Raw genomic sequence first — 19644 nt, 5'->3', positions numbered from 1 at the left:
AACAAATATATGTAAAAAAAAATACAATAAAAGATGGCATTTAAATTAATTTATAGCATATATTAAATAAGTCAGTAAACTCCAATTCCGGGGGATTCCTTCAAAGTTGGCAACACTACTCCCAACTACCAAGTTGTTATGGAAACGGTCGCTAGCGCTTGATGCTGCAGCGGTGTGCGCCGTAACTACACATCACCCCTGGCGGTCGGCGCCGGAATATACGCTAACCGCAGCACAGCTGACAGTCTATATTTATTTCTTTTTGTCTATGGCGTAGCCCAAGGGAAATATAACAGGAATAGGCCTATATGTTAAACAGGTATATAAGCTATATTCATTTAAAATTTTATTTCAATTGGTTCAGTGGTTCTTGTGTTATTAGGTAAAGCCGCGTTTACACCGGAGTTTCAAACAAAAAGTTGCAAACTTTTATTGCAAACAGCAGTTGCAAACAGTAGTTTCAAATAAAAGTTTGCAATTTTTATTTCATGGTTTTGTTTCCATGTTTCATGAAAATGTTTGAAATAATTTCGACCTTGATTGAAACACCATTGATTGAAAAAAAAACTTCCACTTGGTTTTCACATCGTCGACCCCCGATCCAGACTTATTGCCCTTTTTAGATTCTCTGTTAAAATAAATTATGAGGTTCCTCATCTTATTTTGGACCTCTGCCTTGCTTAAGTTAATTTCCCGTGAAATGTCATTCCACGCCTAGTTTTTCTTGTTTTTGTTTTTATAGTCAGAAATAGTTTGATTTTAAAGCTCTTCATGTTCTCTGTACAATCTAATTAACTTAATATTATCATCTCCTCACTCCATCTCACTCAGTAGATCATCACTCACAACACGCACGATACGAGATAAGTCACAACAAACATGAGGTAGCAGTCCAGACAGGGTACACTGAGTAGAGACAGGGTGGTGCGAGTGATCACGTGAGTGAGAGGTGGTAGCGTAGGGGATGGGATGGCGGAGAAATGTTTCTGTTTCGTGTTTCAACGGCTCATAGTGACCGAAACTAGTGTTGCAAACAAAGAGTTTGCAACTCCCTTTGATCTTTACCGACTTCAAGTGGAAACTAAAATTTCTGTTACAAACACTGAAAAACTGTTTGCAACAGCGAAAAGTTTCATCTGAAAATTGGGCGTTTTTAGAGATGTTTGCAATTTCTGTTTGCAACTCGTGTTTCAAACTCCGGTGTAAACGCGGCTTAACAGACTGACACACACACACAAACACACACCATATCATTTTTATACAGGTGTCCCGGAACTCTCTACCAATATTTTAGGGCAATGCTCCTGGGTAAGAAACATACCTAAATATCATATTTAAATTGTACGGAAGTCGTTAGTTACTCACACAGCCGCCATTTTGTTTTTTCAGTTATTATTTTTTTTCTAAAGAATGGTTAAACTTACGAAATTGAAACTTTGCACAAACAGATTTTAGTGATACGTGACCGCTTTCAGCATGCGCTCCAACTAACCTTCAGAGGTCACGTACCACTAAAATTGCCATATCTCAGTTAATACTCGTCCAATCTTAAAAACTAAGGTGTCAATCAATTTGTATTAAAATTGCCTTAAAAAAGTTATTCATGTAAATTTTTTGTAAAATCAACGGGTTTTGAGTTAGCCTATTTAAGAAACAAAATTTTAAATGGCCGCAATTTTGTTTTATGAATTGGAAAAATCGTCATCATTTTTTGGTAGCTTTGTCTAGTTTTCATAAATGTTTGTGCAAAGTTTTAATTTCGTAAGTTTAACCATTCTTTAGAAAAAAATTAATACCTGAAAAAAACAAAATGGCGGCTGTGTGAGTAACTAAGGACTTCCGGACAATTTTAATATGATATTTAGGTATGTTTCTTACCCAGGAGCAATGCCTTAAAATATTGGTAGAGAGTTCCGGGACACCATGTATATTAGTATAGATTTATTATTATTACTTTCCCATTTTTTACTCAAATTTTCTCTTTCTTTACACCTTTGGATATTTCCATAATGCTTAGGTTATCTGCTGTGGCTTCCTAGTAAAATTGTTTTCTCCTTTTGTAAATGTGTAATTAGTATGTAGAGTAATAATTATTATAACGCTGTTAGATTGTAGATTGTAGAATATGGACTGATTTTAACTCGTTCCTCTTGCACAGGCTTCGCCTATGTGGGGAAGATCCATTTTTTAGCTATCCTAAAAAACTAAGGAGACAATTAATTTCTTATAGGCCTACACTTGCATTATTAATCAATTTTGGCCCACCAACCTTGCAGAATGGTGTTGGATGCTTATTTTCAATTATCATCAAATCTTTGGACCTGTGTTTGTATAAGTTCAACTATTTGGTTTTATTTTCACATTCATAATATTTTCCACGATGTTTGCATTTATTCCTTGATTAATCTGTATTGTAGGAAATCTCCCCTTTCTTGTAACGGAATGTGACTTGGTGAATAAAGAGAGAATGATTTTTTAACCAACACAATTTATCTCTTTTTATTACAATGAAAAAATGCAAAATTGTATATATACGAGGCATGTTTTTTAAGTAATTACCGTTCAAAAATAAAACAAAAACCAGTATACTTATTGTAATAATTATATTTTTATTTTAAAGCCAGTATCTTAATCTACTTTTCGACATAGTTTCCATCAATATTAAGGCATTTATCATATCGTTCCACAAGCTTTTGCATTCCTTTCTCAAAGAATTCTGCCGCCCGACTGGATAACCACTGTGTCACTGCCGTTTTGACCTCATCATCGTTGTCTAGGCGCTGACCACCAAGATGTTGCTTTAAATATAGGAAAGGTGGTAGTCAGTGGGCGCTATATGGAGGGTGATCAAGTTGTTCCCAGCAAAATGATTCGATTAGTTCTTGCGTTCGATTAGCCACATGTGGACGGGCATTGTCAAGCAGCAAAATGACACCATTGGACAACATTCCACGCTGCTTGTTTTGGATTGCCCGGCGCAATTTCCCAAGGTCTCACAGTATGATATTGAGTTAATTGTGTCACCAGGAGGCCAAAAATCTACTGGTAACACCCCCTTTCTGTCCCAAAAGACAGTAAACAATAATTTTTGGGCTGAAATCGTTTGCTTAAACTTCAGTTTCTTTGGCAAATATGTACGCCGCCATTCCATGGATTGTTTTTTTTACTCTCTGGCGTAACATAAGTCACCCATGTTTCATCGCCTGTATCAATTTGACCTAACAAATCATCTCCTTTCTCCTCATAGCGCTTAAGAAAAGTCAATGCACTGCCTAGACGCTTGGTTTTGTGCACCTCAGTCAACATTTTCGGCACCCAGCGTGAGCACAATTTTCAGTACTTTAATTTTTCAGTCACAATATGATAAAGGACACTTCTCAAAACTAAAGGAACTCATAAGATAATGATGAGATCGTAAACTGTCTGTTCTCTCTCACTTTTTCATGGACTTTACGCACCAATTCATCAGTAATGACAGATGGCCGCCAAGTGCGTTGCTCGTCATGAACGTTGGTGCGGCCGTCTTTAAATACCCTTACCCACTTGCGTACCATTCCGTCACTCATAATGTTCTTGATATACACTTACACTTCACTAATCTGTCGATGAATTTCAATGACATTCCCGCCATGATTGGTATACAGATGTGAGTCCTAAGTCGCCAACTTCTACCCACTTTCCTGACCCCAGCCTTCATTGGTTCGACGGTAATCAATATTGCAGAGAATCTAGAATGGCTATTATGGCTAAAATTTACTATAACTTTAATCTGTTTTTGCATTCTAGAATATTCAAAAATTCGTTATGAAATAATCCTAGGCTGATTCAGTATTTTTTTACTCAAGTCAAGTTCTAAACCCTCAGAAATTTATGAAGAAATTTCTGTTTTCACTATGGGTGTGGTTTATAACCACTGAGTGCTATAATATCCAAGTGTTGCTTTAAAATGTTTACGGTTTGAAAAAAAATTTTGTTTATTAATCAACATGTAATAATTGATTATTTATATTTTAAAAATTGGTATGGTAAAAAAATCACAAATTGGCACTTCAATAAAGACTTTAATTTGTTCTATGCGAAATAAATACAATTTGTGAAGTAAGTTCTTTTTATTTAAATTATTAACTAAAAGAAATAAAATATGTACAGTCAAGTTACAAAGTAACAGAGGAATATTTTGTTCTATAATGTATAAAAATTAAATTCCGAAGAGGAGATTTTGCCCTTTTGTTGTAATAAATATATTAAGCATTTTTAAAACTATTTAAAGGTAAACTCAATTGAAGTGAAACAATTCCTGCACACACACACACACTAATATAAGACTCTCATACATGTATATACATCAAAACATTTATATGAAGTCAAGTTTTTGTTTAAAAAATATATAAATATTCACTATATAATTGTTTAACAAGCTTTTAGGATAAAGACTGTTAGGTTACAACAAGTTAGTGTTTAAAATATTAAACAGGAACAGCATTTGAATTAGTGTTGATTACTGGAACTTTTAGCTTTTTGATGTTTAAGGCCCTCCAATCAGAGCAACTAGAGCCTTCTTGTAGTCTCCAGACGTTTCACTCTGTTAACAAAACAAAACTCACCAACAAAAGTAATGGAACAGTAATAGTGTAGCACAAATGCACAAATTGCCACTGTAACAACAATAGCAGGATTTTAGGGTTTGTGCTGTATTGCATCTTACAACAAAAGGATGTTTACAACCCTGTAACATACCCCACATACACAGGGTGACCAATGTTTTACCATGTTTTATTACTATTATTCAATTGAGTTAATACAGTATAAACATTTTGCAAACAGAAATGTCGTTTATACGAAAATAAGAATCTTTTTATTGCCATAAATACAAACACCCCCAACCACAGCAACCTGCAGATTAAGCAGATTTTCAATCTCCTGATTTGATTTTCACTTAAATCTATTGAAATAACATTAGATTTAATGAGTTTTCTGCTATAGGGAGGGTGATAAAGTGTGTTTCTTTGTAAAAATTAATAACTAGTATAAAATAAATAGATTTGCCAAGTTTGATCAAAATATTTCCATAAACAAGCAAAAACATTTGCTAGGAAACTAGATCATTTTAGCGAATTTCCCATATAGGGAATAAGCTATTAACTCATGGTAAGACCTGGACGCGGGACCGATTTTTTTTTTCGTTTTGAGGTCCCCAGAGGCCAAAAACACCATCCGTTCAAATTCATATATATATATATATATATTTATATATTTATATATATATGTGTCCGTCAGCACGATAACTCGAGCAAAAATGATCCGATTTTGATGAAAATTGGTACAAACGTGTAAAAGTACGTTTATTTGAACGAGTTCGCGATACAGCATGATCGGACCATGTGAACGGGGGTTTACGGGGGGTTTTATGGGGTAAAAATAGGTTTTTCCCATTTTTGACCCAAAAAACATAAAATTTAGCAATTTCTTTCCAAACCATTTTGTAGAGCTTAAAAAAACAAATAATTGAGTATATTGAAGCGTTATTATGCGCCTAATGGTTACGGAGAAAATTCCAAAAAAATTGTAAATTGAAAAATCCCATGTTATTCTTATGCAGAATAAGTAAACTGTTGTAGTTTGCTTGTTTGTGAACATATTTTGATCAAATTTGGAAAAGTTTTTATTTCTTACTAACTATCTACACATTTAAAAAAAAAAAATCTGTTTTACCCTCCCTGATGCAGCAAACCTAAGTACTTGTTAAACTAATTCTATTTAAATCAAGAATAAATGTTATATTTTTAAGTAGACATTTCAGTGTAAATCCAATCAGTCAAATGGAAATTCGCTTAGTCTGCAGGTTTGCTGCGGTGGGGGTATTTTTTTTTTTTTAGGGAGAGGTGGGAAAATGCATTTATGCACACAGGTGGCTAGCCTGTAGTGTGGGACTCCAACGGGCTTAAGGCTCAGAGACTACCCACTAAAAACCTCCTCTACTCTTCGGACACTAGCCTGGGAACACTTGTTGCACTTCATCAGAACTAGGCCGAGTTTGCCTACGCCCAAGGGGCTTACGCCGTGTCTAGCCGTTTATTTCTTATAAAATCTAGACTGTGATCCGATCTAGATCGTTCTTTTTAGCCTGATGGACATTTCGGACAAAATGCGACCAGCAGTCCCAGTTGTCCTCACCCTTCAGCAAGGTCTCACAAATCGATTCAATTGACAGCACCCCAAGATGTTGAATGGCCTCCTGGCGAAGCATATCCCATCGTGGACAGTGGAAAAAAGTGTGCTCTGCGTCGTCGGGAATGCATGAGCAGTAAATGCAGTCAGGTGAATTCGTTTTGGCCATCAAGTGCAGGTACGACTGAAAATAGCCGTGACCTGACAAGAACTGCGTGAGGTAATAGTCAACCTCACCGTGCCGCCGTTCCACCCACGGTTGGACCTGTCTGATGAGTCTGGCAGTCCAACGTCCTCGAGTCTCCCTTTCCCAGCTTTCTTGCCACACCTGAAAAGTGCGGGAGCGCTCTTCCGTTCTTGCAGCGTCCTTTCCGATGTAGCCTTGTCTCTGGTAGATTGCCTTCCTCTCCGCTGCCAGGAGTTTGACAGGGATAACTCCAGCAATCACCAAAACAGCCGGTTCGGACACCGTAGGGTACGCGGAAGCGACCCTGAGTGCCGCCTGACGCTGCACTCGTGCGAGCCTCAACCTGTACGCCTCCTTGTTAAGCGCGTCTGCCCACACCTCAGAGCCGTAGAGAAGCACAGACTGGACTGCAGACATCAATAGTCTTGTCATCAATAGACACTCCTAGCAGCCTTGTCCGCCGTACGGAAGATCTGGTCCCTCCAGCTCAACTTGTTGTCCACCATGACACCAAGGTACTTGGCGGTTCGCGTGGTTTGGACAACTACGTTCTCAACTCGTAGCAGAACGATGGTTTCAATCCGTTTTTTCGTGAGGTTGACGATCTCTGTCTTGCTCAGAGCGAGGGTCAGACCATGATCAGTCACCCAGGCATTTACAACGTGCATGACTTGGTTCAGTTTCAGTTGGGCTAGCTCGACGTTGCGTGCAGCAAGATGTTTCTGTAATTGAGGAAGATATTTTGGAATTTGCATCTTTGTCTTGTGATTCCAGAAGACAAAGATGATATCAAGATGTTACCTTGAGTTTGGCTTGACTGAAAATGTCAGGCTAGCATACTTATATAATATAATTTTTGTTGTTGTTAGATCTTCATTTTTAATATGCTAGTTTTTAATGTGTTTAGTAGGGTTTTAAGCTTAAATTGGCTAGTTGGAATGTATTATTGCTGCACACATTTTTGTTTTACTTGAAAAACACCCCATTACCTAAAAAATACTTAAAGGAAGGACATAAAGACAGAGGTTGGGGTGGTATAACTAATCCATTCAGAAAATTTGGTAAAAAAATAGTATCGGTATCGAGAATCGATTTTTCAGGTATCGGTATCGATAAATTTTGGTATAGACACATCACTAGTTATCTGATTTTTTGTTATATTCTGTGGCCCTAAGGTCACCAGATTTCAGCGGATATGAATTTTTCCTTTGGGGTTTTCTCAAATTTTGCGTCTACACTCACAAACTCCTTTCCGTGGTGCATCTTACAATTCAACAATTCAAAACGACAAAGAACATTTCTAATCCCACAGTATACTAGATATTTAAATTGTAATTACTTTGGTGTTTGAAAACATATTTTTGGACCATAAATAACTCTTCAGCAGCTGTTTGAAACTATCCAAGATGGCCGCTAGCCTCAGAGGACTCTTAAGAGCCTTATTATCCGAGGCCACTTAAGTGGCTTGCGACCGCGACTGCTCATTGGCTTGGGTATGGCTAAGGGTAGTGACAAGTGTGGCGAGGTTGCGCCAAGTTTTATAGACTTGTATGCAGTTTTTCAGTGTGAATGATAAAGTAGTCAAGTAGTAAAGAAGATGAAGTATTTATTCTACTTTTACTTAAGAGTCGTAAGCGTAGGTGAAACAAAAGTATTGGAATGGAGTCCATCCGTTACTAAAAGAAAGACCTTCAAAAGGAGTATTTTTCACATATTTTTTTTATGATGATCTCAGAGAGTATGACAAGTTTTTTTTTTTTTTATTTGGATGTGATAACTTTTTTTACCTTTTAGAAAAAATAGACGGTGATTTATCTGTATCCCACAAGAATGTGAATAATTTGATCTGTATCCCACAAGAATGTGAATAATTTTATTTCATCTAAGGAGAGGCTGGCACTTACCATAAAGTAAATATAATAGTTTTGACACTAATATAACCATAAATATAATACAATTTTGACAAAAAAATTGTGACTAAGGCAAGGTAGGGAGTGAGCGAGGTGCTGTGGCCCGCAGCTGTGGCGGCACGTAATAAGAAGCATATGAGAACATGGCCCGCTTGTGACATGACAGTCGCTCGGGCTCGCCACCAGTAGAGAGGGTGCGTGACTGGGGTGGCAAGTCATGGTGACTGTCGCGTGCCTCGCCACCGCTGTCACGTCGCTTAATAAGCTCCATCCATATGATAACGTGGCCCGCTAAAAGTAGCCCTTAGGTAGTCGCGGTGGCGAGCCACTCAAGTGGCCGCGCATAATAAGGCTCTTAAGAGTCCTTAGAGGCTAGCGGCCATCTTGGATAATTTCAAACAGCTGCTGAAGAGTTATTTATCGGCCAAAAATATGTTTTCAAACACCAAAGTAATTACAATTTAAATATCTAGTATACTGTGGGATTAGAAATGTTCTTTGTCGTTTTGAATTGTTCTCCAGGGGAGTCCATGGAAGCTAACGGCCATCTTGGTTTTGCCCGCCATAAGAGCGATGTTAATTTCGTAAATTTCAAACAGCCGCTGAAGAGTTTTTTAGAGTGATTGTACTTTAAATATCTAGTATACTTTATACTAGTATACTCTTTGACTCAATTTTTATTCCAATGATAAATTTCCAAACAATATTTGTTGTACATTTTAATAGTACCGGTATATTTTTTATAGTATAAAATTGAAGTATAACTGAGCACCATAATCTATTATATTATTAAAGTGATACAATCAAATTTTATGTAAACGGTTAAGGTCACTTACCAAGTAAAAATATAGGCATATGGCACATCAAAATGAAGCTTAGATTGTGTAGATTTGCCAAAAAGTATTGATATGGACGAATTTCCTAAGGGCTCTGCCCCACAGGCTTATTTCCAAAGGGCTACGCCTGGCATGCTTCCAATGTTTACATGATTTAATTTATTTTAGTTAATGAAACAGCTGGTCATTACAATGAACTGGTGTTTGTTTATTTACTCGAATAAGATGTTTGTGATGCTTTATGTAGATTCAGGAGGGTTATGTTTGGGTTTAAAGTGAGGTTGTATACGTTTTGTAAAGTATTGCTAAAAGTTTAATTTTTAATTTATATTTTAAGCTACATGTGAAGAGGCTTGAATCAAATTGAAGAAAATGGTAAAACTTGCCATTCACAAAGCATCAATATGAAGCAATAATTTATGTTATTGCTACACTAAGGTATGTTGTCATATTCTTAGGGATCTATTAACATCAAAAGTAGAGGTTTGAAAGTAAGTAGTAGGTTTACGCTTTTAAATCAGTTTATATTTTCAAACTAAATCATAGAGTTGCTGTATTTTAAAACACACATCAGCACCACTTTAGCTTTCTAGGTCACATTTTCTTCCCGTTGCAAAGCACGGGTATAGCAGCTTGTTATTATTCTAAAACATGAACACATCTGGTTACATTGCATCATTTTGTAGCCCTAAACACTTTATTCGAAGCAGACAACTACTGACACAGACTAAGGTAGTGTAGCGAGTGACACGGTGAACTAGTGAAGTAAAGTGACAGATCAACAAGTGACTAACATGTCACTTGTGCATCTATCAGCCAATGAGAGCGCTCTAAGGCAGCTCCCCATAAGCTTTGCTGGGATTGAAGCGATCTCCCCTCCATTGGTACAAAATTTACCCCGTCCATTTGTATGGCAAGGCAGGAGCTGTGCAGCTGGTAGGACAGCGCCGAGTGTTTGTGCTTACTGCCGCACTCAAATTGCATGCGCTACAGTTACGCCGACGTATCTTGTTTTGGCGTTTCATGTTAAAATTTACTAATTAATAGACCAATGATATACTGACTAGAAACAGGTGTTATAATTGTTGTTTGTGCTCTATTTCATTGGGGGTTCACGTGTTCATGTGCTCCTATGGACAAGCCGCCACAGTCTCAAAGTAAATAAAAGGTTTCACCACATCATATCTCCTACATCTTCAATGAAAGCAAATCTGTAAATTAAAACGAAAACCAACAATACCAACCTTAACAACACTTTCCAATGTTTTTCCGTAAAGCCGTTCATACTCCTTCTTGATGTTTCCAAGGTCAATTTCACAGCGACTGACGATGATACGGATCAAGGTAGTGTCATTAGTTCCCAATCCTGCCATAGCATTCTGCAGCTGCTTGGCATAAAACGTCAAGGGGTTCTGAACGCATTGAACTGTAACCAAATACTGTACTGTTTATACTGTTCTATGAAATGGCGACCATACAAAGTAGGTATTTTAAGCCAAGTATGAATGGGGATGAGTGTAGGATGAGTGGCGCGATCTTGTAGTCTTGTTAGTGACTAAGGCCGACATTCCTTAGACACAGCTGTTAATTAATAGCCCATACAGCTAATGGCAACTAAGGGACCTACAGTTTATAGTGGAATCCGAACCACATTTTTGCCTTGGTAATTATGAATTGGTCTAATTTTCAGGATAGTACTGCGGATAGTAGTAGTACTCACCCGTGCGGACGTTAATCCACACTGGAGAGTATCGCATCCACAGTGCATGCCTATAAATATCCACAATTTGTGACCTCCTAGTAGCTGGATTACAGGACGACGCCACCCGTCCCAGTCAAATTCAAATTCAAAACTTCTTTATTCTGTAAAATGTAAATTGTTTACAAAGAATATAGTCAGACCTAACCTAAATTATACAAATTATTTTAATTTAATTTTAACATTGGCCTTATGGGTTGCCATGACGGTTACAAAATAATGACGTAAATGTAAACAAAACAAAGAATCATAGCATATGTTAAAATCAAGTTTTGTGTTTCCTGTGCCAGTGTGAACTCTTTACCATTCAGGTAAGCCTGCGATCCTCTCAAAAACCCTTATGATGATAAACAGTTTGAGATATTTTCATCCATATGAAAAGAACATGTTTCAAAAATGTGCCTGTTGAAAAGTTTTTTTTTAACTGGACTTTCTCCGAATACACCTTGTGTATACTTCTGTGCCTGATTCCTTGCCTAACAATAAAATAACCCCGCTGTAGCAAACCTGCCGACTAAGCGAATTTCCATTTGCCTGGATTGATTTTCACAGGGCGATCAACACAAGGAGGGCCCCTATTGGGATATTGAAAATGGTAAGAATTAGAGAAAGTTTATATAGGGGACATTATTTTATTTTTTGTGGCCGTTAAAAATATGAATTTAGTTTTTTTGAAATTCAGCCACTATTTTCCAACATGGTGGCCAACTTTGAAATTTCTTATGGAACACCCTATATATTATCATGTAAAAATTATTTCCGGTGTACGAAAGCGAAGAGTAAATAGGTCTTAAAATTTCATCTACATTCCAAAAAAATACATAAAATACATAAAAAATATTGATATCATTATTTAAAAAAAATGCAACCTTAAAAAGTGGAAAACTGTGTATTTTATGATGTAGATGTAATTTTAAGACTTATTTACTCTTCACATTTTCACTCTAATCTTGTTCAGGAGCTACATGATGCAAAATGTACACCGGAAGTATTTTTTTCTTAAGCTGTAACTCCTAAACGAGTAGCTTTAAGGTACATATTTTTCTTGGACAATGAGGTTATGTAACCTAATTTAAGATGCATCTATTGACCAGGGTTAATCCGCCTCCCGATTGATCCGCCCCCTGATTGATCCGGCCCCAGTCAATTGTGGTTCTACATGTAGTTGGGTTACCCAATCCAGTTTTCTATATTTCAACTATAACAGTCACAAGGTTAAACTTACTGACTGCCATCATAGCATCATGCAGAGGTCCCCCCAGCTCATCCTTGATTGCCTGTTCGATTGTCCGTCCTGAGACATTCTTGTACTCATCAAACACAAGTCTCAGTTGTTCATAGCTTTCGTGCGCCATAATCTTATTAAAAACTTCCTCATTGGTGCCCAGTTTTGCTTCTCCTGTTAAAAGATATAAAAATTTAACATGGTAAAAAACTACTGAGATATAAATCACTTTACAAAAAGAAAGTTGGCAAAGAAATTGTAGGTATTGCTCTTCTTAGTCTTATCTGGCTGTCTGTGGTAAATACTGTACCAGTTTAGCTTATTTCTTTGCATGGGGGCTTTTTCATAAAAGTAACTGAGACAAAAACTCAATTAAGACTCTGAGCTTTATTTCTAGGTTGGAGAACTCCACTAAAAATATCAAATATTTTAAAAAATGTCCTCATTAAATAAGTTTTAAAACGACGTATAACAACCTTTAACTATCACATTTCATAGTGAAATTCATTCATCATTGTGAAAAAAACTGTGTTGTTTTTTTAAGTTTTTAAATCTTAGTAATTAACCTTTTACCCTCTTCCCGCTTGATCTAGGAATCTCAATAAGCATTATTCAATTACTATTATAGTCTGGGCGTCAGCTAGGGGGACCTGGAAATTTGGGTGGACAAAGGTTTTTTGACTGATTCTGATTCAGTTTTTTGCGCTGATTACGAATCTGCCGGGTGCCACCTTGGCACCCTTGGGCAAACGCTGCCATATTGGAAAAATGGCGGCCAAAATTGGTTTTTCGATAAATACTCGAAAACGGTTAGTTTTAGAGATATTTATGTGGAGACATAAAATGTAGAGCGTAAAATTCTACACAAAAACGATATCTGCACATTTTCTTGTAAACCTAACGGTTTAAGCACAATTTTGTGAAATTGAAGTTATTATTAACATAAAGTTGTAATTTAGTGTCAATGCCAATGACATATTACATTTAATCTTAAAAATAACAGAATTATATTATGCAATACACATTTTTACAAGTAACCTTTGTTATAAATAGTTCTTATTATTGCCTTCAAAGGCCACCCCCCCTCCCCCCACCTACCACACTTGCCCCTTACCAAATACACTGCACATTCTCGTATTGCCTCAATCTGCAGGTACAGCGAGAATCTCCCGGTTTATTTTAAGCAACTATTACAGCACATTACTTGATAGTTACTTATTGGTGTGATAAAAAAAGAAAAATGCATGTACAGTTACAAATTTATATTTAAGTTAAATTAAATAATGAAGTTACATACAACTGAGAAACCATGAAAATACTGTCAAAGACTTATATGTCATTGTAAGAAATGTCTTCTTCCTGAAGCAGCTCATTTCTTATTCTAGTTTGTTGGTTCAGACACTCTTTGCCATAGCATTTGCAAAATATTGTGCAAGGCAGTTTCCCAGAACAAGAACACTTGGTAGATGAACAAGGTTTTTGAGAACTACAGTTGCACTTTATAATGTTTAGGACTTCAGCTGGAGCAACCTCAATGCCTTTGGGCAAGGCGATGGGTTTCAAACTCTTCATCTTTTTGTCTTTTTCCCATCCGAACATTGTAGGATCGATGTTAGGAGGGTCAGAATCATCAACTGAATACCAATGCATTACCTGAAGATGGGCTCGTTTCATATTCTCAATAAATGCCTCCGTTGTAGGGGGAAGTGACTTAAGGGGTGGAGCAGTAGTTCTAATGCTGCCAGTCCTCCTTGCCCAAACAGCAACACGAACATCAGACATAGTGGTTGCAGTCCTTACTCCATAACAGGCTGCTATTAGCGTAGTTCCTTCCTTTACAATCTGCTCTGTACTAGCTCCGTCTTTACCAAAACTGTCAAAAGATATTTCATTCAGGTTCTTTAGAACAGTAGCTTTACCTAGGCCATACAAATAAGGCACAGTGTCGCAACCAGATACCGCATGCGCACATAATAGTTTAGGAATAACCAATTCATGGGTTTGAACAGTTTTCCCAATATCGATCGTTTGTCTCTCGTGTTTGGTTGGTAGATGTTTGGTACAGTTCACATGTCATTATTTTCATTTTATAATAGTGACAGAGTAAAAGAAATACATCTGTATCGTCACATATTACCATTATTCGCTTAGTGTCAGGTAGCTTTGCAGCACTAATTACCTGTTGAACCATTATTACATCAGCCTCCTCGTGCGTTGATTTTAAATGAGTCAGTGGAATAACGGTACCCTGGCATATTGACAATGGTACTGGGTCTCTACCAGTTACATTCAATTGGTGGTTCAATTTAGCAACCCTGCATTTTGTAACAATTTCTTGGCAAAGTAGATCAATAAGTTGGACCTTGTTGTTCTCATTGTTAAGAACCACATTCTTTGGAGGGAGAACTGTGTTCAAATGAAGTTGGAAGTTCTTACATACACCTTTCTTTCTTGATTGTCTTGTTGCAGATTTAATGCTAAAATCAAAATACCTATCAAAGACAAGTATACATTGCTATGTTCAAGGTACTGGTATATATAGTCATAAATGTTGCTTATCAAGTCTTGAACAGTGCCTGAAGATGGCCAATTGACAACCCACATTATCGCACACCCGTCAATTACTACAACATCTGCAGGGTTGATTAATCTAGTAGAAGTCAGGCAAGCAAGCTTTTCTTTTAACACGCTTTTTTTACCACATGTTCGCATGTTTCCGTTGTTTTCAAACATACTACACGGGACTGGTGAAAGCTCGTAGCGCAAAACTTGTTCAATTGATAGGTCGCGTGATAAGAGCAATGCACTTACACGGCTGTAGATAAGAGCAGTGTCAAATACAACAGTTTCGCCGATTTTAACCCCATTTTTCATAGATTGCATTGTTATAACTTTGTGTTTCAAAGGCGTGTAAAAACCATCTGGTAAACTTTCTTTGAAATCTTTTAGTCCTATTTCACCCAATTCCAAGGCATTGTCCACATTAACCTTATCTGGTGCAATAGATCCAGTGACAATGTTGACTAGTCCGTTGGGATGTTCATCCGAGTGAAGAGGGTGAATACACGTTTGTAGTTTGTTACGTATTTTCTGTCGATCCTCTAAGTCTGATTTAATTCTAGACTTGTTTTCTTCCTTGTGTTGAGTTGCGTCAATTGTGTTGCTACTACTTTTTAAATCACCAACACCTTTTACTAATTGGCTTACTGTGTGAAGGCTAAGGGCCCAAGTGTTTACTGTTTTTGGTTGTGTTGTTATACCAATCAAACCACCTGCACCTTTCCCGTATCTCATATAAGTTGTCTCTATGAACATATCAGACCACATGCCGTTCCAAATCCCTTTTTGATGCCTCATTACAAAATTTCCATTTTCCATCATATTTCTATGAAGGTCTTTTGGTAAACTTGACATTTGGTTTACATATACGACAGCAGACCGCAAATAATTCCAATGGCCTGCACTGTAGAAATACTTCAGCATTGACTCAGCAGCCCAAAGATGCAAAGGCCAATTTCCTTCTCTTTCTGCTCTAATGAACAGCATCATAATGAATACTGGCTTAATAAGGCAATCATACCACAAACGTGTTGTTTTACTTTGGATAGCTCTTTCATCCAAAACTTTGATTAAGTCTTCATAACTTTCCACAGAATCTGTTTCAAGAATAGATCGCAACGTTTCTTCAGCTACGAGCCTGAGAGCTCTGACGTTCTGAGGAAACCTCTTCCCTAGTAACATTTGGTTTACTCCTCCAAATGCTGACTGCATTATCTCCACTAGACCTGTTTCCCCCATCAGTTTGCCAACACATCCAACAAATGACATTAGCATGTGCATGCCACCTAATCTGGGGACAAAATGTTTGAACTGGGAAGGATATGCCCATTGGATTCCCACAGTTATTGTATATTTGTTGGTCATTAGTAAACACTGTATATTCTTGACCAGTCAAGCCAGTTAATCTTTTAACCTCGTACATTGATGTTATTACAGTGTCTGGATCAGATGGGGTCATGTCAATAAGAGGTGTGTAAATAGCATTTGTTTGAGGCATTACTTGACAGTGTGTTAGGCGTTTTTCTCTTGTGTTGTAACCACTGTATTCCGGTGTCTCAAGTGGATTTAACGTAATTGACTTTAAAAAGCTGAAATCTGATTGACTGCCTTCCCAAACAGAAAATGCCTGTGATGCAAGAAATGCTAATGATTGCACAGTTTTTAAGCTTGCAGATTTTGGCATTGGAGGTTTTTTAGGACCTTTATATCTATAGATCTTTACAGGGTTGCCCAGAGTGTCCTTCATAGATTTATTACTTAACCTTGGTATATCTGGATTGGTATTAGAGTTGTCACTTGATGTTTCAACTTGAGTCATAAGTAGAGCCATGCTGTGGGTTTGGCGCAAGCAATTCTGTGTAGATAAGGATGTGTCAAAATTGTCACCAACAGCTTGCACAAATCCATCTTTGCAGTCTCTTAAACCCCTTAACATTGGATTTTTACTAGCTGCAGCAGCCGCTGATGCTTTAAACCGCCGAGCTTCACTGTATGTACATGTTACACCAAATTTGTGTAGTTCATTTATCAGTTTCTTCTTATTTAGAAGTAATGATAATGATATTTGAAGTGTGGTGCTTTGTTTAGTCAATATAGAAGAAACAATATTACCTATCATCAAGGAAGGTAGACCGGTTATACCAAGCTCTTTTAAAAATGACAATGTCTTGCTGATATTAGATTCAACGGTATCATAATTTAATTTGGTTTCATAACTGTCTCTGTTAACTGTGCGTGATACAGTTTCTGATTCAATTTTCTTCACTACGTTTCCAAAACTACATTCTTCGTCTTCGTCAGATAATGTCAGTTTCATCGCAAATGGCATTTGATTTTTAAAAGCAACGATGTTAGCATTTCCAGGAGAAGATAACACAATCAAGCTAGGTCCAACTAAATCTGTAATTTTTTTTACCAGAGTTTTACGTGTTATGTTTGACCCCCCCTGGCATTTATATAAATCAAAAAGCTCTATTGAGTTCCAAACGCGTGATGGGTCTTCTTTCATTATATTTATAATTGATTTCAAAATTGTATCTTCACAACTAAGATTTGTGTTTGTGTAGCTTATTGGTCTTTGTTTTTGGTGCAAAAAAGCATTATGGCAATCCCTATGATAACGTGCATCAGCTGCATGTAGATCTCCAATAACGCCATTGATTCTAACTTTAATTTTATTGGAAAAATCATCTTGCCTTAACTCACACTTTTCTAAAATTAATTGTTGTAGAGTGGGCTTGTTCGGTCTATCAACAGTTCGGATTTGAGAATATGGCCGCCATCGGTCGGGATGTTTGGGATCAATTTCTAAACATTTTTCTCCACAGTACAGGCAATTTAGTTTAAAATCAAAGCTCTGTATATCTGACCTTTTCAAACGCTTAGGTGGTGGAGGAACTACGGACGGGCTAATGTTTTTAACTGCACGCTGTATGTGGGTCTTTGACGTGTATGAGGAAACACAAGATTTATGAAAATAAACGGGTACATTTTCATCCAAGTTTGTGAACAAATTATCTTGTCGTTCAGTACTAGCTGATTTTATTGATCGGACTCTTACAGGGCCTCCACTTATTAACTGTCCATTTTTTCCGCAGTTAAAAAGGCAAGACTCTTCCCTTTGAGGTAAATTTTCATCCTCTAATGCACTTCTATTTTCTGTCATTATCGTACGGTTTTCAATTCATTGTTCCAATCTAGAACATAACACATCAATTAGCGTTAATAAAGTTTAATTAACATGTTGTTTAAACATTTAATAACATTTTTAAAGACGTTTTACAAACATATACTGTGCCGGATCTAGGGGTTTTTCGTCGGGGTTGGCGTTATTGGGGGGAGGGGGGGAGCAAAGGTAAAGTTTCGCCACACCATACTATGTATACTTTTAAATAGAAAATCATTCGGTATAATAATCGATATGTTTTTATTTTCCAATTTCAGGTATATGCCTATAATAATAAATAATGTATCATAATGGAACCTAACATTATTAACTAATATTACTATGCTAACTAATATTACAGCTTGCCAATTAAATACCTAAAAGAGTAAAAAGTAAGTAGTATTATCATTGTATTTATCTAGGCCTATAGCTAGACCTATGCAGTTGACAGGTAAAGCACGGTTATAAGCACGGTAAAGAAATGACATGATGCATTAACATAAAAGTCTAATTTTAAGATAACTTACCTTAGTAATTTCGAACCAAAGTATCCATTATATCCAATATCCAACTACCGGCACATATAAACTTGTACACCAAGCAAACTATCACAACTGTATTAGACACTTTATTGTAGACTGATTGCGCCACTGCACCCGCCAGTGACTCACGCAGACAGAAATAGCATCAAGAGGCCACGGGGGTGGGTTACTGAGGGGTGCTGGTTGGCAGTAACAAATTACTTTTAATAAAGGTTACTTGTACAAATGTGTATTACATAATATAATTCTGTTTTTTTGAAGAACGAATGTAATATGTCATTGGAATTGACACTAAATTACAACTTTATGTTAATAATAACCTCTATTTAAAAAAATTGTACTTAAACCGTGAGGTTTACAAAAAAATGTGCAGATATCATTTTTGTGTAAAATTTTACGCTCTACATTTTATGTCTCCACATAAATATTTCTAAAACTAACCGTTTTCGAGTATTTATCGAAAAACCAATTTTGGCCGCCATTTTTCCAATATGGCGGCGTTTGCCCAAGGGTGCCAAGGTGGCACCCGGCAGATTCGTAATCAGCGCAAAAAACTGAATCAGAATCAATCAAAAAACCTTTGTCCACCCAAATTTCCAGGTCATCGTGAATTACAATGGGTCGACGCCCAGACTATTATCATGTAGGTTTCACTCACCATTTTAATAAACATTTATGACCAGACAACAATGATCATCCATTATTATATGATGGGTATGCCTGTTCTAATTTTGGTATGCGTATATGATTGTGACCTCTGGGGACATCAAGACAAAAAAGCAAAACGGTCCTGGATCTTACCATGAGACTTACGGTAATAGCTTATTCCCTAACTGGGAATTTTTTTTTAACAAAAGTTACTTACAAAGGTGTATCTTAGACATTTTAATGTTGTCTTCACAATTAAAATATGACCTGTAAGTAAAAAAAAAAATGCATTGAAGTTATTCTGGAAGTTTAGTTAGCTTAAGTTTTAAGGATACAATAATATTATTAAGAACCACTAATTACCTGCAGCATAAAGAGCCTCAGCTTGTTCCTTAGCCTTCTCTGGAGTGACATGACCGGGAGGATTCCTCACAGCCTACACAATGGACAAAATATGTTTAGGTAAAATTAACTAAATAGGTATACAGTAGACTCCCTCTTATCCGGACACCTTTTAACCGGACATCGGTTTACAATACAATACAATACAATACAATATTCTTTATTGATAATTCGTTAAGAATTACAATAGTGTCAATACAATAGTGAATTGTTCATGTTAATTTCCATAATTTTCATAAAAT

General features: G+C 36.8%; 1 protein-coding gene across 2 annotated transcripts in view; it reads right to left on the bottom strand.

Annotated features, from left to right (window-relative positions):
- Positions 1-19644, bottom strand: part of LOC129003699 (annexin B10-like) — a 53615-nt gene that overhangs the window by 6397 nt on the left and 27574 nt on the right. Inside the window, exons 6-9 of one of the 2 annotated variants that reach the window (XM_054432084.1) lie at positions 19364-19436; positions 12086-12259; positions 10346-10527; positions 4042-4582 (exon numbers count right to left, since the gene is read on the bottom strand). In XM_054432084.1, the coding sequence (XP_054288059.1) occupies positions 4526-4582; positions 10346-10527; positions 12086-12259; positions 19364-19436 (486 nt within the window). In that variant the 3' untranslated portion in view covers positions 4042-4525. Of the gene's footprint in view, positions 1-4041; positions 4583-10345; positions 10528-12085; positions 12260-19363; positions 19437-19644 lie in introns of those variants that run through there. The other variant, XM_054432024.1, reaches the window with a different exon arrangement.

The sequence above is a fragment of the Macrosteles quadrilineatus genome, unplaced genomic scaffold, assembly GCF_028750875.1.
Source record: "Macrosteles quadrilineatus isolate MER2022 unplaced genomic scaffold, UCM_ALF_1.0 Scaffold_1__1_contigs__length_201487025, whole genome shotgun sequence".
Lineage (NCBI taxonomy): Eukaryota > Metazoa > Arthropoda > Insecta > Hemiptera > Cicadellidae > Macrosteles > Macrosteles quadrilineatus.
Note: the sequence above shows the minus strand (reverse complement) of the source record. Positions and strands in the feature narration are given on the sequence as shown.